General features: G+C 41.0%; 2 protein-coding genes across 10 annotated transcripts in view; both read left to right on the top strand.

Annotated features, from left to right (window-relative positions):
- senp6a (SUMO specific peptidase 6a) overlaps positions 1-5,110 on the top strand; it is a 32,329-nt gene extending 27,219 nt beyond the window's left edge. For all 3 annotated transcript variants that reach the window (XM_050057700.1, XM_050057699.1, XM_050057698.1), the window contains 9 exons: positions 360-476; positions 583-705; positions 806-898; positions 986-1,335; positions 2,817-2,905; positions 3,026-3,114; positions 3,261-3,329; positions 3,848-3,998; positions 4,672-5,110. In XM_050057700.1, the coding sequence (XP_049913657.1) occupies positions 360-476; positions 583-705; positions 806-898; positions 986-1,335; positions 2,817-2,905; positions 3,026-3,114; positions 3,261-3,329; positions 3,848-3,998; positions 4,672-4,908 (1,318 nt within the window). In that variant the 3' untranslated portion in view covers positions 4,909-5,110. The remainder of the gene's footprint in view (positions 1-359; positions 477-582; positions 706-805; positions 899-985; positions 1,336-2,816; positions 2,906-3,025; positions 3,115-3,260; positions 3,330-3,847; positions 3,999-4,671) is intronic.
- Positions 5,111-11,647: 6,537 nt separating this feature from the next.
- Positions 11,648-19,133, top strand: part of myo6a (myosin VIa) — a 188,721-nt gene continuing 181,235 nt past the window's right edge. For all 7 annotated transcript variants that reach the window (XM_050057691.1, XM_050057695.1, XM_050057694.1 and 4 more), the window contains exon 1: positions 11,648-11,830. The gene's annotated coding sequence lies outside the window, so the exon portion shown is untranslated. The remainder of the gene's footprint in view (positions 11,831-19,133) is intronic.

Genomic DNA, 19,133 nt, shown 5'->3' with positions numbered 1-19,133 from the left:
GAATTGTCCGCTGGAAAATTGAATATCAAGGACGCGGCAGCGCGGCCCTGCCACGGCAGCCGCCCGTGGGCAAACAAATCAGTCTCCAGCGTGCCGCTGTCCAGCAACCTCGAATCTGTAGGGGAGGGGGGGCGGACACGACACGGACACGCGGCAGTATTTTGAATTTGAGTGCAGTAACCGTTTTGGCCACATTCTTACATACAGCGCCTTTAAGGGATTGTGTACACATTTCATTTATACATTTATGGCTCGTCTCCAGCGGCCTGCAGGACACAGCGACATCCAGTGGGCATTAGCAGTAATGCTGCTGATGTTATGGTCCCAGTATAACAGTGTTGTTGGTGTTTGTCTTCCAGGTTAATGGTGTACCCTCCTCCTCCAGCCAAAGGTGGCATATCAGTCACTAATGAAGACCTCCACTGCCTTAATGATGGAGAATTCCTAAACGACGTTATTATAGACTTTTATTTAAAGTAAGTACTTGGGTCGTATAAAACAGATAAGCTTCCACATAATAAAACTAAAAATGTTGCTGTTTTTCATAATAAAGTGAGCTTTTTATTTGTCTTTCTATGTTAGATATTTAGTTTTAGAGAAATTGAAAAAAGAGGATGCACAAAGAATCCACGTGTTCAGCTCCTTCTTCTATAAGAGACTAAACCAGAGAGAGAGGAGGAATGCTCCAGACACAACAAACCTGCCGTGAGTATCCTACTGTATCAACAGGGAATGTTTTAACACCAAACTATTTTCTTATTTTTGTTGATTCTAAATGTTTAAACTTTTGGTTTCGATTTTCCAGAATCCAGAAAAGGAAGCACAACAGGGTGAAGACATGGACTCGGCACGTGGATCTGTTCCAGAAGGATTTTATTTTTGTTCCCATCAACGAGTCGTAAGTCTTCAGTTTGACAAATCACAGAACTTGAATTCTGTCCCGCTCTTTAACTGCAGTACTATAACTACCTTCTTGCTTTGTCAGAGCTCACTGGTACCTGGCAGTCATCTGCTTCCCAGGCCTCAAGGGTCCGGTGTACGAGCAGAACCCGTTGTACCAAGGCAATGCGCCTGGTCCAGTCTCCGCCTCGGCTGCAGACGCCCCGTCAGAGGAGAACATCCCGGACCATTGTCGTCCTCTGTCCCCAGACAGAGACGGGCTGGATAGCTCCTCAGAGAACCCGTCCCCCGACGTCCCTGAGGCGCACGCTGAAGGTCAGACTGAAGGTGAAACCGCCAAGGAGCATGCAGCTTTCACAGAGGGGGGAACAGAGCCTGCCAGCACCCCTGCAGCGTCAGGCAACGGCCAGGCTGACGTAGAGCAACAGTACACAAGTGAGATACCGTCTGAGTTTAGGACTTCTAACTGCCATAGTGAAAAGAATACTTAGGATTTTTACAATTTTTAACGTGGGGTTGTATGAGATACCTATTAATAGTCAGTGTATTATGTACAGTAGATGTCAGTCGGCATGTGGTGTGTTAAAGGAGCAGGCAAGAGTGCACCACCAAAACAAAGCAACATACTACTTTGGGCAGCAGCAAAACATATTTTAGTCACCAAAAAAAGTCCCACCTAAAAAAAAAAAAAAAAAAAAAATCAATATCAATATTAGTGTACACTATACTAGTATTTTTACCACGGAAGCAGACAGCCTGTTTCAACAGAGTAGCCGTTAATGGGTACGGGTTTTCCATTTAAGCTCTTGTCAAAGCCACCAGACTCCATTTACAAAAATTGTCATTTTAGCTTGGTGAGCACAGGAGCTGCGGGTCTGCTGCTATCTTGATCTGTTTGGGTTTTTTTGTATTGTTGTGTGACTTTGGTGAAAGTAACTTTTTTAAACTCAGAAACTCAAAGTCACAGGTAAACACAAACATACTAACTGATCGAGGCAGTGGTACACCAGCAATGCCTGTGTTCAGTGACGTTAAATCAGTGTTTTACTCAGTGGAGTCTGGCTTTGAAGAGAGGGATATCACAGCCTCAGTTCCCTGTTGGAAATTGCTGTCTGATGGTAAGGTAAAGCGGTGAAAATATTCTGAATAATACATACACTTAAACTGATATAAAAAGTTTTTTTAGGTGGGACTTATTTAGGTGGCTAAAATTTGTTTTGTATGTTCACAGCAGTACATTGATTAGCTTTTGTGGCGGCACTCTAGCCTGCTTCCCCAAAGTGGAGGTGTGCAGACCATAAACTGTACGCAATACACGGACTATAGACAAGTACCATATTTCAACCCGACATCAGAAGAGCCGAACTATCCCTTTAAGTGCTTGGTGTAAAAACTTATTACTTATTTGACCGGTTGTCCATAACATCGAGTATCATCTACAAATGCATAATGACATTTTAGAAAATGGGAAAAGCTGGTTTGTTTGATTTATGCTTGCAGAGCAAATCACCTAATTAGACTCTACTGAAAAATGGAAAAAAAAATTTAAGTGAAAGCTGTGAAATGTTTCTATGCTGCAGTAATCAGAATTATTTTCACCAGGTATCAGACACTCAGAGTTCAATGTTTAAACCAGCTTTTTCTGGTATAGGTTTGACATTTACATTCATCTTGACAGAATCTGAATTTCTGCTGTTTTTTTTCCTCAGGAGAGTCAGTTTCATTTCCTCCATTCAGAAACTCTGATTTTGGTTTAATCTGATACCAAGACTCAATTAAAATGTCTGATAAACATTGAATGCTTTTAGGTATGCAGATAAACGCTGATAAAAACACAACAGGTAAGAGCACATTAAACGGTTTTTATTTATCTAACAGATTAATGTTTTTCTTTTGTTTGTGATTGGCTTTTGTAGGTGAGTTGCAAAGAATCAGTGTTTGCTACGGTTCAGGAAAAGGAGACGACGACACCTACACCTTCTCTGATGACCAAAGCTCTTGTCAGGTACCCAACTGTCTTTACTTCTTAGATGTACAGTCTGTTGATCATCAGTTAGTGAAGGAATGGAAGAAGTAGTTTTAAATCATAGTTAAAATCAGTTGATGTTGTTGTCTGTGTCTCCAGGACGAGTGCAGTGAGGATGGGACTCTGGCTGACGACACACTCAGCTCCGACGCCTCCGGTTTGGCCTCCAGACTAAACCTCTGCAGACAGTGAGTAGATGCACTTCTGCCTTTTCACCAGCAGGTGGCACTGCCGCTCTGCTGCAGCAAACAGCACAGTGAGCAGGTGAAGATGTTGATATGAGATCTGGTGCGATGGTGGATTGTTGACTTTTCTTTTGTATTTTTTGCTTCAGGCCTTGTATCCTCATCATGGACTCACTGCGTGGTCCGGCCAGGTCGACCGTGGTGAAAACTCTGAGAGAGTGAGTGTCAGCTGCTGCACCTGATCACATTTTAATTATTTCTTAAGTTTAATAGAGCTGTAGTTCCCAAACGTTTTGACTTGACAAACAAAGCATGCCTCCCTGAAGGGATAAAACTATCCAGTATCTCATAGGAAAATAGCAATTGTTGTAACAAGGACTGAAATATATGCATAATTTGGTTTAGTAGACAGTGTTGTTTGATTCTTTGGCAACTCATACAGGGTTCAAGTTGTAGCCAACAGCTAACTCACTGACTTAATTACAACATTGTATTTTGTGACTACATCATTATGGAAACTGTGGTTCCAAAGTTAGGAGCATATTTTCCCCCAAATGGGAGTAAGACAAAGAATAAACAAAGAAACAAACAGTATTTTTGGGTATTTCTAAGACTTGTCTGAAAGGAGTGTGGGGAGTTTAACAAAACTAACAACTTAATTTTGGTAAATGAGTATTTTTTTTAATAGGAAAACCAACACTGCTGGTGACTGACACTGAGTGTGCATTTGTTTTAGGTACCTAGAGGTGGAGTGGGAGGTGCGTAAAGGGACTCAGAGGAGTTTTGGGAAGGATGTGATGAAGGGCTCCAGCCCACGTGTGCCTCAGCAGGATAACTTCAGCGACTGCGGAGTTTACGTCCTGCAGTATGTGGAGAGCTTCTTCGAGGTGAGAGGAGGAACCTAAACACTTTGTCCTTTATTAAACATCCTCCCACCCTAAACTTCAACTTTAACTTTTTATTAGGACTTGATTTTGATTGCTGAGTTTACATTTCCTTGCTTTTACTACTTTCTCTGGTGCCTTGTTTTCCAGTTCATTTCACTCCTTTAGTCATCAAGGTCCAATTTATTCATGTTAAAAAAAATTTTTTAAGCAACTCATGGCTCATTTATGTGTGTTTTGTAGTTTTTTTTTGTTTGTTTTTTAACCACAGTAGAGCTCTACGGCACAGAGGACGAATATATATCATGCTCTGACACACAATAATTGTTAGTAGGGGTGGGCGATATATCAATTGTACTCAATGTATTGCAGCTTGTTCCACATGGGATATATAAAATGACCATATCACAATATCCATTATAAATTGTCATGTCATTTTTAAAACCAAATATTGTGACAATATTAAAGGCCATATAACCCAGCCCTACTTGTTAGTTGATACATTCACTGTTGGTTTGAGTCTTTTCATAGGGTTTGTTGATAATAAGAAAACTATAGAATATCACTGGATTTATTCTTAAATATTGGCCATGTGGATCCATCCCATCCTAGTTTGATTAGAAAATTAAAGAAAATGCTTGTGAAATAATCCATTTTCTTTTGTCTCTTTATACAGAATCCAATTCCCAGCTTTCATCTGCCTGTGAACTTATCCGAGTGGTTTCCTCAGCAACGTATGAAGACGAAGCGCGAGGAGATCAAGGAGCTGATCCTGAAGATCCAAGAGCAACAAGAACTGGACAAGAAGGAGCCGGAGCAGGTCGAGGCTTCGCCCAGCTCTCCTGGGGAGCCTGAGATTGAAGAGACTTCTGGCTCGACGGATCGACCGTTGAACCTACCCATTAGCCCCTGAGAGGAGTTCACCCTCCTCCTCCCTCTCTTCCTCCTCCTCCTCCTCCCCTCCCCGCCACTCCCAGGCCCAGCGGGGGGGCCGAACCTGATTGTACGCTGCTGGTCTCACTTCAACGTGTCTGAAATGGTCCTTAACTCCCTCCATTAACCACAGACATTAAACACACCTTTAAATTTGTATTAAATAAAACATGAACTGTAAATATGCTGGAGTTTTTCCGCTGCCTTTGTAATTTACTGTTTTATGACTCAGTCATGAAGTGGCCCATTAAGTTATGTTTTCATAGATGTTCTTCTCTCCAGGAGGATCTGTGCAGAAGATACTGTTGGTCTCTTGCATCGTTATTTTTTATGCTTTCTAGTTGTGTAGAGGAAGACGAAAACAATTACAAAAAACATAGAGGAAGTTGCTGTTATTTGTAAGTTAACAATCCACCCGTCACATAAAAAAGAAACTGTTTTCAGAAAGTTGACGAGTCACATGCGTAGTTCAGTGCTTGTTGTGTCTCTTCGATGTGGAGTGGATGAATTTTCAGCATTAAAAGCAACTCTAGATGCAAGAGCACTTCCTTTGCCTTAGCTGTTTATTTGTCCTGTGTGCCATCGGAAAGTTTTGACTGGAACTAAAATGGTATTTTCTGTGTGAGTGTGTTTGTGTGTGTTGCTTCTTGATCATGTTGTAAAATGCTGCACAGATCTAGAAAAGTCTTGAATGCAATTATTATTTCCAGGTCCTAAGACATTTCAAAAGTACACAGTTCTACCAATCACCACAAAAAATGTTGGCATTATATTCTGCAAAACATGGATACCTTACATCTGTGTGTTTCATGTTTGTTTCAACAACACTGTGGTTTCATTGGGTACGATTAAGGCACAACAACCACTTGGTTATGGGTCAGAAAATATCATGTTTTAGCTTAAAATATGTGGCATAATTCTGGCTGTAAAAGCAGCAATGTCTCACCAAAAAACAACTGCTATTTATGCCACTCTCCCGGCTGGAAACACAGTGACAGGTCGCTAAAAAACACCCATGTTTCGTGGCTGTTAAGTCGCTGGACAAATAGCATCAGGTGGCCAAATCCTAACCAGTTTTGTTGTCTGTTGGTCTCGTAAAGTGGTCTGCAGCTTGGCAGGCATCTGGCCTCTACCTCCACATCACAAAATCGGCTCATATATACATGTGACACGTGAAAATGTAACATATTAATGGTTTGCAGAAATGTACAATGCTAATGTTTTCTTGTGATGACTGGGCTGATACATTTTCTTTAAGAAAGAATTAAAAGTGGAACCATCAAATCCATTTTCACATAGAAATTGCTTTGAAAAGTCCCTCACATGGGTGAAGAATTCATTTTTAGAGTATACAAAACAATACAGTACATGTTTGTACTGTACAGTATTGCAGTGTTTTGTCCCATATACTCACTGGAGTACCAAAAGTGTATTAATCCGCCACTGAAAATAGTCCTCAACCAAAGCAATATGTCCTCCTGTTTGATAAAGACTGCAGTGACCAGCTGTTTCAGGAAAATGCTGAGACTATTTTTAAAAATGAAACCATATATTTGTGTTTTTAGATGTACATGTGTTAGCAGTGGCCTTGGAGCTGAGAGCCACAGACAGGAAGATGGATATTACTGAGAGATGGACTAACACGTTGCTTTTAGGCTTTTTTTTTTTTTCATGCGATTTGTTGCCAAATATAAATATAGAATATATAGATTAGGAAACACATTAAAGTATCCCTAAACAGTCAAAAAACTAAGTGTGAACATTATCTCAGCAGGGCCTCAAACTCTCCTAGGTGACTTATTTTGAAAACTAGCATCAGTTTAATGACTAAATGTAAATGCAGACTGGTGCCGCTGTCTCAGGTGGTCTGTTATGAAATGCTGCTCTCAGCTTTCAGTCTGGTGTTGAGTGACTTATTCTTCAGGCAGAGAGGGACTCGTCCAGTGTTGCGTTACGGGACACTAAAACATTCATGACCCTTGAATTGTGTTTTGTCGTCCCACTTATGAGCTCATTCAGCGGATCCCTTCAATATTAAAACATGAAATATAAATTAACTGCTTTAAGTGTTTATGGAGGCAAATGCCCGTGTTGCTGCGCGTCGCTGACTGAGACAACAGTGATTCAGTTCAGCAGCACAATAAAAACTCCACTTTCTCACTTTCTTAGGGCTTTCAGTCACATGTCATGGTCTTCATCTGTGGATTTAGTTAGGATAGTTGTCATGGCAATGGTTAAGTGTACCTGAGGTTTCCTGTCTATTGTACTGGAGAATAAATGCTTCATCATTTTAATCAGGATAACACTAATTACTTGGAGATGCTCTGTACAACTGGGCAAACTTGATCTGTTGAAGCCCATGTGATGTGACTGAAAGCTCCTGAGCAGCTGCTCAATGAACTCTGTGGTGAGATTGTTTTGTTAATGTTAAGAAAGAGCTTCCAGTCTGAACTTTGAAAGCGATATGGAAAAGAAGTTGTTAAAATGGTCCGTAATATGGAAGGTTGAACATCTAAGATTCCCTCAAAACGGGGTAAACTCTTACCGGTTGAAGATCATGTTGTATGATTGAAAGCTCCAACACAGCTGAGATTTTTTTTTTCCCCCCGAAACTCTTATTTAGCTTATTAGCAATTAACAAAGACACCTCCCGTTAATGGAGCTTGTGGAAAGTGAATTTTCGTAAAACACCTCAACAAACAGGAATATAAGACAAAATATGTAGTTTTATGATCCCAATGGAGTTACCTATTCAATAAGGTTATGTTGTACGGCTGGATGCATAGTAAGTTTCAGCAATCCTTACAATTATTGTTGAGACATTTCACTCAAAGCCACAAATGCAAACTTAATGTTGTCGTTAGAGGAAGAGTCTTCTCATCCGATTCATCCTCTGGGGATAATGAATGTTTGTACATCAGATAGTTGTAGAGCCATTTCAGTGTGGACCAAAATGGTGGACTGACCAACCAACCAACATTGCCATCCACTGTTGTGCAACTTTTGTCCCTAAAAATGGACATGTTTTTTCAGTTATTCCACTTACAAATTTAGAGGACTGTGCAGCCTTGGCGGGTGTATGTGCTCACTTAAAAGTCCAGTGTGTAGGATTTAGTGGCATTTAGCAATGAGATTGAAGAACTGAAACTTCTCCTGTGCGCTAAGCGTGTAGGAGAATTACGGTGGCGGATGCGAAAACAGGAGTGGCCCTATTCAGAGTCGGTGTCTGGTTTGTCCATTCTGGGCTACTGTAAAACAACATGGCAGAATCCTTGCGTGAGGACCCACCCTGTATGTACAGTACATATAAACAGCTCATTCTAAGGTAACAAAAACACAACAATTCTTATTTTTAGGTGATTATAAACTGACGAAAACGTAACCATGAATATAACATTTTATTTCTGCCAAAAGATGCCTCTAAATCCTACACACTGGACCTTTAAAGATGAAGGAAACAAATTCCTCTAACAATTTACAGCTTTACTAATGAAAATGTGTTGTGTCAGTAAGACACACAAGTAGGCTTGAATGATGGTCAATAACGTACAATTTAAAATGATTCCAAGTTTACTAATATCCAGTTTACTGTGGTGGGTGATTACCTTGACACTGACACTGGTTATCATACCAATATAGTAGCTACAAATATATTATGCCACCTTGAGTGTCACTGACATCTTATCTGGTCCTTGGACTATTACTGTTTAAACATCATTAATGTTTCAGTGATTTCTGTGACACGTTTGTGTGCAGTGACGGGCCGTGAGTACGGCAGCAGACAGAGATTAGCACCATTGTTGTCGTCTTTGACATTATCCCAGTTAATCCTGAACCTCCCTGAAGGTATTACAGCTCAATGTCACATATGCCAACAGAGTTTATTAGGCAGTGGAGGAAATAAGAAGAAGAAGGAACTTTATTTGTAGACCACTTAAAGAACTGCTTCACAGACCAAACATAAAAAGAATGGAGAATAATAAAAACAGTCAAATGTAACAAAGAATATATATACACAAAATTGAGTAAAATCAGGAGATAAAGTAGAATAGTAAATAAGCATCAAAGACAATTTACTTAAGCAAATGAACAGTTTAAGAAGTGAAACAGCTTTTGGATTGATTGTGATAAAAATTTGTTTCAGACATTGATAGTCTCCAGAGGATGGACCCTACTGACTTTGATGAACCCCTGATATTTCCTTTTGTGCTGCTGTGAGGTGGATAATTTTTGCTTTTAGTGAGATAGTTTAGACCATATGTGTGCGTCCATGTCTTATTGTCTGTTACCTTTTATTCTTGTTTCCTAGAGAAAAAACCCACAAAAAAATGGACCCCAAAATACAAGACCAAGAAACTATATTATTAATCTTGATCAGTTGTGAAGCTGGAAATTCTGTACGCTATGTCACAGAGCATATCACTAAATAAGCCATCTCTGGATAAGTGTGTCATGAACCTCAGCCTGCTCATGCGTGGAAGAATTTAGTCCCAAGAACACTTGAGTCCAAGCAGGGGACATGCTGCTCATATGACTACAGCACTAGAAACCTAGATTGTGCTGTAGACCCTTTTCTGTCACAGCAGAAAAAGCACATGTGTAACTGATAACATTAACCCGTCAATAACTGATTTTTTTTGAGCCACGTATTTTCAGCAAAAACAAGTTCAGAACACAACATTAACATATCACTGCCTTTTTAAGTTGATATGTTTGACCTATTAGCAAACAGCTGCTTTTTTCCACTTTCAGCAGTCACTGAGTAACCTGATCATGCATCAGGAGTCTTTGTGTTTGTGTCCACCTGATGAATTTACGTCCAATAGTCATTCTCTTTTAACTCTCTTTTTGGGTTCCACCAACTGTTTAGGGAAATACAGCACAGTTGTGTACTAGACAGATAAACAATAAGCTTAAACTCACTGTAAACTTTGTAAAGCCGAGGTTAACTGTATCACAGCACAGACGGAATCATACATCTGCTGCTAGCTCGCCTTACACTACTGAGCTAGCTAACATTACAACTCAGCTGAAGAGGACGCCATTAATGTTTACATCTCATGCTGTCGCGAGCACAAGACTCTCGTTCAAGAGTAGATGCACGCTTCCTTCTGCACAGTGATACAGTTGACTGGTGTAGTTTAGATAATAGTTCCTCCACAAAACTGCTCAAAACAAGGTTTGTGGATTATTGCAAGTAACTGGGTCATGATTTCTGGAAAGGGACATTGCTATTTATTTTTTTCAAATGTATATTTTTGTGCTTTAAGCCCCCCAAACTGAGTGCCATCTAGTTCTATTATACTGGAAAGAAGACAGACATTTCTATGGTCGATATCTCCAACACTTGGCAACTCACATCAGAACAATGTAGACTGATGAACAGCACTACAGGTAAGAGGAGAAAATCTGTATTTTTGATTTTGGGGTGAACTGTCCCTTTAAGTAAGCTGGCTCCAGGGTCCTAGTATTGTGCATGCTGGTTCACTGACATGTTTTACATGACACTTGATGGAACTGTGTCATTGTTAATGAAATTTGCCTAACCTGTGTTTTTTTTTGTAAATATTCACAGCTGAGTTCAGTGAACACCTCCCATTTTTCCATCCGACATTCTTATTTAACCTGATGCATTGAACAAATAAATAAATAAATGAATAAAACTAAAATTGTTGGGTGAACTGTACTTTGAGACCATTGTTTGGGCCTCTAAAACCTATCTGCATGTCTGCCAGAAGTTGTCAGGGCTTGTGTGTGCCACCTGTTGTTCAGCTAAGCATGAATAAACACCTCATATTCTAGTATTTGATTTTTCCCACATTAGTTTATTTTTCAGACAATCTTCTGTCTAATACATCTAATTTGGTTTATCTGATTGTAACTATGGGCAAATGCCATATTAGTAAGTCAAAGTGGAAAGGCGCCAAATTCTCATATACTTTGTTGATGATTTATTTTTGGAAAATAATATTAAACCCCTAAAATGTATTAAAAATAAGAAAAACGTAACATCTTAAATCATTAAAGCAATATCACACTTGAGGTTGTGCTGTTGTATTGAATGACCAAGACCTAGCTGTGCTGATATTCAACAACAACAGCTTGACCTTGAGTGTGATATTGCTTTTTTTTTTTAATGCACTATATTTATCTAACAACTTTAGTTTCTAATTACTTTGCAAATTCTGATCACCAATGCAAAATATAATCAAATAAAGTCTGATATATTATAGGCTAAGATAAGACTGTATTGAAGCCCAGGGAAAAATTAAAAGCTACCCAGCAGCTGCAACAATTAAGTGATGAACACATGGCCTATATGCATCACTAATTATAAACCAGAAATGTAATGCACAGTATAATGACATGGACCGTTTTGCATTATATGCACTTTGATGCTTATACTTTTGTGCTTAAGTAAATTTTTAAACGCAGGAGTGTGGTACTCGTACTTACGTGAATAATGAAAAGAAAGTATGAAAAGAAAAGACTCAAATAAAGTACAAGTACCTCAAATGTATTAAGTACAGTACTTAACTAAATTTACTTAGTTACTTTCCACCACTGTTGAGTTGTTGTTGATAAAAAATAAAATATATAGTTAATAAGAACATAAATAAAGGCCTTTATGATCCGGACAGCGCCCCCTGCAGGGAGACTCACTCTGGAGGAGTCTATTTATCCAGCTCGTGACGTCACGGGGCCAGTTTCCCAGGATTGCTGCGGGAGTCGGAGGCTGCAGGGCGGGGAGAGTGTGGCCCAGGCTGCCGGAGAGGACACCTATCGTCTTGAGACACCCGGCACGGCTGTGTTGGGACTTGCGCTTCCCTTCTTTCTCTCTGGGATTTAAAAACGCTCCCTAATTTCCTCGAAATAAGTCACGGAGTTCACGCACATACGAGGTAGGCAACACCGACAGCCGTTTGCACGCACCGGTGGGGTAAATTCATCGCAATAAGGCGGTGATGTTAGCTAGCTGCATCCCGGTGCTAGCAGCCAGCCAGCAGCACAGGGAAGGCTGTCAACACTCATTGTAGCTTTCCCGGGAGGAATACCGTCAACACACAGCTGAGTGCTCTGACACAAATCCTTCACTCGGCTGAGATTCAGTTAAACAGCTATAATAGCCACCATGGTTATGTGTCATTCCCGCAATGAGCAGTGGGACATTTTTATGTTTTTAACAACATAAATCGTGCTTGCATTTGTCTAGCTTTGTTGATTGAAGTCGGAGCCAGACTTCCTTCAAACAACTTTAAATTTTAAGTTTTTTTGATGAACAAGAAAGGTGTTTGTATAAGAATACATCAGTCAATACATATTTTGAAGAAGTAGGAGATACTTTAACATTCGGCAATTACAGAATCCACCATGCATCCTTTATAATTTAGTAGGACTTTAACTTTTTCAATGCACTCAGCGACGCTGCCATTGCTACTAACGGGTGTTTTCTCGTGAAAGAACATAGTGGAAATGACCGGCAAACAATATGTAAAAGTTGGATGTTTTGAAAAATGGTGACACTTTGTAGATCATGTACACGCCGAATTAAGGAAAGGTATCTCCCGAACCAGGAAAAGTGATGATTCATTGTATGCACCGTATCTATGTGGCTGATCGGGAACGCGATTTCAAATTCTCACGTTTTTTGAACGAGGTTCGGCTCGGTATCTAGACAGCGAGAGCCGGGCACATATCGAGCATAACGAGCGTTTAGCCCAAGCCTCATTACATTAGGAGGAGTTCAAAAGGGACAGGGCTTGGCAGCTGCGAGGAGAATTCAGTGGTGCATACATGACATGGGAGGCTGTGTTGTTGTACAGCAGCAGCAGCGATATGTCAGATCTCACATTATAAGCATGGCTGCGGCCTGCACACACGCACACACACACCCACACTGCTGCTGCTGAGCCTGGGAAGAAGAATCAATGGACATGCTTTGCATAAGAAGAAAAGCTGAGGGTGGTGGGTTTGGCCATTGTGATATTATTGCCTGAGCGATGATAAAAGATAATCTGGCATCCTCAGAAGTCAGGATGCTGGGAACAAGCTCACTCAGTGCTGGGGGTTTTATCTGTGTTGCATGATTACATAAGAACTCTCAGTGCTTATTGTGTTTGTCCTGAGCTTGTTTTTATGCCGAAGCTGCTTTGAAATTACTATTATAGTCATTTTACTCTCCTAAAGCTGCTTAAAGTCTGTCTGAATAACTCAAAAAGCACATTATGCTTCCTCTAACATGTCCTGCAGTGTCACAGTTAGTTCAGTTAGTCAGTTCTCTATAGATATATATGCAGTTTGGAGTTTCTTTAACACATAAAAACACATCCAATCGTGCTATGCATGCTATAGTTTTACTCATGTCCATCCAACATGCATTGGTTAGGGTGGAGGTCTCTTCAGCAGCAAACTCCTGACTTCTGACGGGACTTTGACTTTTGCTCCTTCCTCACAGCATCCTTCTTTTATGGCTTTATTGACATATAGTTATATTATGTAACAAAACAAGAGGTCTTACTTGCTGTTCTTACTATCAGACTGCACTTCCTGAGTTCAGGGAGGTTCAGTAACTTCAGGGATCAAAGTCCTCTTCAGGAAATCATCCTGAATGACTTCACGATTATTGGATTAGCTGGATGGTACTCTATGCTGCCACAGTGTTATGCATATTACAGCCCTGAGGACTTGAAACTGGGTATAAAAGTAATTAGTAAGAGAAGTCTGAGCATGCTTGCTGTTTGGCTGCAGAGATGTGAACTCTGAAAGGCGCTTGGCATCCTGGGTAATGGCTCATGTCCAAGTGTCTTATTCAGGATAAGCTGTTTATTTGCATCCTCATCCATTTAAGATATCCTTGTATACATAAGAAAGCTGAGGATTCAGAAAGTTAGACAACTACAGTACATGGCAGTAGGCGTGTGGATGCCTCCATGTAGCGTAGGTGTTTGTTTGCTCTTTGTAAATGGTTGTATTGTGTTGTATTTTCTTCACATAGTAATTTTGAGGAGGAAGCAGCTGGGTGTCGGAGAGGGAAAGAGTAAAACTGTCGGGAAAACTAGTGAAGGATTTCCTGGAATATCGTGGAAGTGTGTTCTGGGTGTTGGAGTTAGGGAATGTGATTTATTCTTTGTGGAAGTTAGCGTATAATCAGGGATATCTTTTGTTATACAAACAGGACATACGGAGTATACATATGAGATATACAGGAATATGACAGGTTATACAGAACTTGTTCAGTGATGCAAAACAAAAAACTGCAGCTAAATGGAGTTAAAGCTAACTAGCTTGGTTGCTAACTGGACAAAAAGTATCTTTAAGACATATTTTTACTACAGCCTGACAGACTGACTGATATTTGAGGCTGAGACTTACACTGATAATACATTTATATTAAACATGTTAAAATGGGGTGGCTGGGCTCAGATTTAGAGACAGGGTAAGGAGCTTGGATACCCAGAGGGAGCTCAGAGTAGAGCCGCTGCTCCTTCGCGTAGAAAGGGGTCAGTTGAGGTGGTTCGGGCATCTGATCAGGATGCCTCCTGGGCGCCTCCCTTTAAGGCCCTGACACACCAAGCCGACGGTTGGCCATCGGTCAAAGTCGGGCTGTCGCTGAGTGTCTGTCGCCCTAGTTTTTGCGGTGTGTCCCGCACTGTCGGCACTTCGGCGTCGGTGGCTTTTCGGCCGATTGAGCATGTTGAATCACCGGCGGAGCTTGTTGGTGAGAGAGATCACTCTGATTGGCTGTTCCCATCAGCTGACAGGATATACCACTCTCTCACTCCGCTACTTTGTTTATCTCATGCATTCCTCGGACTTCCGGTTTCCCTTTTTGCATTATTTCCTCTCATGCAGGCGCAGAACGTACGTGCTGCTTGGCCATCAGATGTAGTCTTTGTAGTGTGTTCAAATGCAACTCACACAGGGCGACGTGAGGCGATGTAGATGGCGCAACAGTTGGCTTTCGTCGCTGCTAGTTCTTTGGTGTTGGTTTGGTGTGTTAGCACCTTTAGAGGTGTTCCAGGCACGTCCCACTGGTAGGAGACCCCGGGGCAGACCCAGAATCTGGCCTAGGAACACCTTGGGGTCCCCCAGGAGGAGCTGGACAGTGTTGCAGGGGAGAGGGACATCTGGGGAGGAGCTGCTGGATTTCATATTGTATACAAATGGGATATCTTGATAAAAGCAACAAGAAAGTTAGGTCAACAGCCTTTGCTCCAGGGAGATTCAAATCACAATGTGCCGCACCGACATTTGCCAAACTCGGTTCTGGGTCTATGAACTTGTGACTTGTAGGAAACGTTTCAAAAACCTCAGCCCAGAATTGACAATATGAACATTTAGCTTAAGTTTCCAATATGTCATGCTTGGGAAAGTTCATTCAATATTTGTGAACATGAGTCACTCTTTTTCGAAGCCAAGAACCAGAGAAGTAAGTCTCAAACTTGTGATGTCATAGGGTATAAAGTCTGGAGCTGCTCCAAAGACAGTGAATGGGAGACTGATTTTGTGGACCCACAGAAAGCTTTTTTCTTTTTTTATTCCGAAATGAGCTTTATTGTGCTGTGGTGTTCTCAGTTCTGAAACAGAAAATGTGCCCATATACTCAGAACACTCCCCTGGGTGCTCTCACATAAAACACATAAAATCTGGCATGGAGGAAGTCCATAGAGAAGATACGGAAGCCTGAGAGGAAAATTATGTTTCAAAAAGAATTCTTTTATTTTGAAGGGGGCTCATACTGTAGGGCTAATTTCTTGTCAAAGTATGCCAAAGTTGATCCCAGTGTAAAGGCCCAGCACTGATTTGCTTCACCTCTGTGAGTGACTAATTGCAACTGTTCCATTAAAGTAAAGAGATTTCAGTCGGAAAGTTTGCCTTTACACACTCTGCCTGCCAGTCATTCAGAGCATTGATTAAACTGTCGACTGTTACTGTGTTTAACACGTCCCTGTTACATCACTAACTTAAGTCCCACTCACAAAGGCCCAGATTGGCTCTGTTGTTTCTCCAACGGCTAACAGCAGACCTGTTTTTATTGGAGACAGAATGTGAGATGTGGGTTCAGAGATTGAACGAGGCTGAGCTGAACAAATGCTAACTGCCCCGCAGCACAGGGTAACGCTTACTTTCTCCTCTGTGGCGATGATGGAGCAGGAGGGTTCATACATATCTTGTTTCTGATGATATTAATGGAGGTGGTTAAGGGGGAGGTTGGGACCTCCCCCCTCGTCAGCCTTTGTAATTAGGGGAATGTGAGCTGAATTAGTCATGCCACACTGAGCAGGCCGCAGTCTCTCGTTGATGAGGATGAAGAGTGTCGACTTACACACCGTCTGCGAGCCCAGCCGCCTCGCTCCGGGGTGTTTTCTGGTTCTCTGGGGGAGCTGCAACATCCTGGATGGAGTTGACTTTGTTGTTGTGTTTTGGTTTACACACACACACACACACACACACACACACACACGCACACACGCACACACGCACTGCTGGATTACAAGTGAACCCTTGTAAACAGAAATCACGTGGACTCAAAAGTAGATCAGTTGAGAGTTTTCTTACTCAATCCAGTCTCTGTTACTCTAACTTAGGGCTGGGCGATATGGAACACATCTGATATTACAAATACCTAGATATCGATATTGCATCGATATTGTAGGGTTGACCATTGGTGCTTTCACCTAATATTTACAAAGTGAGTTTTTTGATAAATAATTATCAGTAATGTGGATATAATGACCACGTGGGTAAAGGCAAATAATAGCACAGCTCGAACAGTCTGAAAATTACATCACTTTACTGTAACGCAGCCTTTAAAACCAGGAAAAGACAACACAATATTACAATATCCAAAATCTATCTAGTCTGGTATCATGATATCTATATGATATCGATATATTGCCCAGCCCTACATTAACTTCACATGAAAATGCACTACCGTTTAAAAGTTTGGAATCAGCTGTTATAGTGATGGTTTTCTTCTTTCCTTCGATTGTGTCTATTTTAACAGAGGTAAACACAATATAATTTCAATACCAAATGTATTTTTACATTCAAAAGAGCTCTGTCCCCAAAAGAGGAAGAATTACACGATTCAAAACTCTATTTAGTCGATGTCCCCGCTGTGTTGCAGGACAACATTGTAGGAACTGGGATTTGGAATTTCTTTTCCAGTACAGAAAAGCTTAAATATACCACGATGATTATTGAACCATAACCGTGCAGCTGGGCTCTAAATATTGTGTCTGTACATTTTTCTTTGGGCCGTCTGCAGTCGACTCAGTCTACCTGTGATTTGTCAGTCCGCAGCATGTTTACCTGATATTTCAACTGCGCAAACCCAGAAACTAACATTGTGTTTCTGTTGTGAAGTTTGAGGAATAGCATTACTAAAGCAACAAGTTGCTTGTTAATTCCAGCTTGCTATAGGCATTATTTTGCACTTGACAGCTGACACTGAATCAGGAACCTGTTCCCATTTAAATCTGCACTTCTTCCAGTCTCTTTTACTAATGACTGCTGATTTCTTCTCTTCTTATTGAACTCTTGCTCAGAGGGTTCTTTGTCTCTTTCTGCCCTTTCAGTTGTCAGTCTGGTTAAACCATAGCCATTGTACGTTATTTTGTTCTCTGTGTACAAAACAAACCCTTCATACAAAACAGCATCTATTTGTAAAGACCTAAAAGCATCAAAGACCATTCAGTCATACAGAGTAGTCCTCTCAACCATCTGACTGTACCTAATCAAGTTTGTCAATGGTAGTGAGCTTCACTTTCATTTAATGTTCATTAAGAAATCAAGAAATGTTCTTCAGCCTGTCTGACGATTCAGATTACACCAACTTTATCCTCCGTCTGCTTTGTAACACAAGCTTTTTCAACCTGCAGGCTATCACGTATCAACATCTGTCTCTTTCTACCCATAAACCCTTGCATTTTAGGGGTTGTTTCCTGTAGCTGGGTCAGATTACCTCTCAGTCCAAATGACAAACCAAACTTTATTCCTCTGGGAAAAGAGGAATTCAAGTGGCATTTAAGATGACATTATTTAGTCTTTCCTTAACACAAATGGATGCACAGATGAAATCCTGTGTTTCTAGTCTCTAGGTAGTGGTAAATAAACTCACCTGGCCACTGATTGATGCTGTATTCACTCATGTCAATGATGACCTAGTGATACTTGTTCTTGTAACTGTAACTTTTTCAGTTTGAAAGTGGCAAGACAAGTTGCAGGTTAGCAGTACCTTTTTTCCCCCTGAGACTCTTTCGACTCGGAAACTGCTCTAAGCTACTATCTGTTTACATTGAGGCATTTAACCTCCACAGCAGCTCACAGTAAGTGAGCATTTAGAGTATCAGTGTCTTGCTCAATGACACCTAATCAGACAGACTGTACACCTTTAATGAGACTGAACTTTTACCTCTGGCCCACCTCTACGCTTCTAGATTTGAACTATTTGCTAATAAGGTTTGAAGTTGTGCAAGTTGTCTTCCAAAGGGTGTTTTCTTTTAGACCCCCGTCAACCACCACATGGCTTAAAAAGCAGGCCACAAAGCAACAGTCTCTAATCTCCGCATTGCAAGTACATTTAGCTCACTCTAAATTCCACAGAAACCTACAGTGAGAGTACATTAAGCTTCAGCATTACAGGCAGCTGGTGGTGAGAAGTACAAAGTGTCCAAACACTGATCAGTTGAAGTAATATTCTTGTTTGTTTGTACGTTTTCTTACTGATATTTTACCAAAACTTTGAATTTTTGAGTCTGATTAAATAGTACAAATGTGTTGTATTTGTGTGTCAGGAGGTGTAACTATTTTTAATCTTCAGGCTTGGAGTTTATTTTTAGCAGCAGACGTTTCATCATCTTGTCTGCCACCTTAATCACTAGCTTTTGTCTTTCAAGAGCAGACCTATATTTTCTCACACTTTTCCCTCTAGTGTGTTTGGCTTCACTTGTGACTGAATCACCGCGTCACGTCATGTCAACATGCAAATGAACCCAACCCATCATTATGGTGGCGCAGGGCTGTAGCCGTAGCAACCAGAGAGAGGGCTGCCATTCGTCCGTTGATTCTGGCAGAATCACACGTGTTGGTGACCTTTGAAACCCAAGGCCTCCTGGTATGGAGCGAGGCCTTTACTGCTGTGGTGTCACAGATGTTGAATTCTGGGTAATATGTTGGGAGGAGGCTCGGTTTGTTCTTGTG

Source organism: Epinephelus moara, chromosome 12 (assembly GCF_006386435.1).
Source record: "Epinephelus moara isolate mb chromosome 12, YSFRI_EMoa_1.0, whole genome shotgun sequence".
In the NCBI taxonomy this organism is placed as follows: domain Eukaryota; kingdom Metazoa; phylum Chordata; class Actinopteri; order Perciformes; family Serranidae; genus Epinephelus; species Epinephelus moara.
The sequence above is the reverse complement of the archived record's forward strand: the minus strand, read 5'-3'. Positions and strand labels throughout refer to the sequence as shown.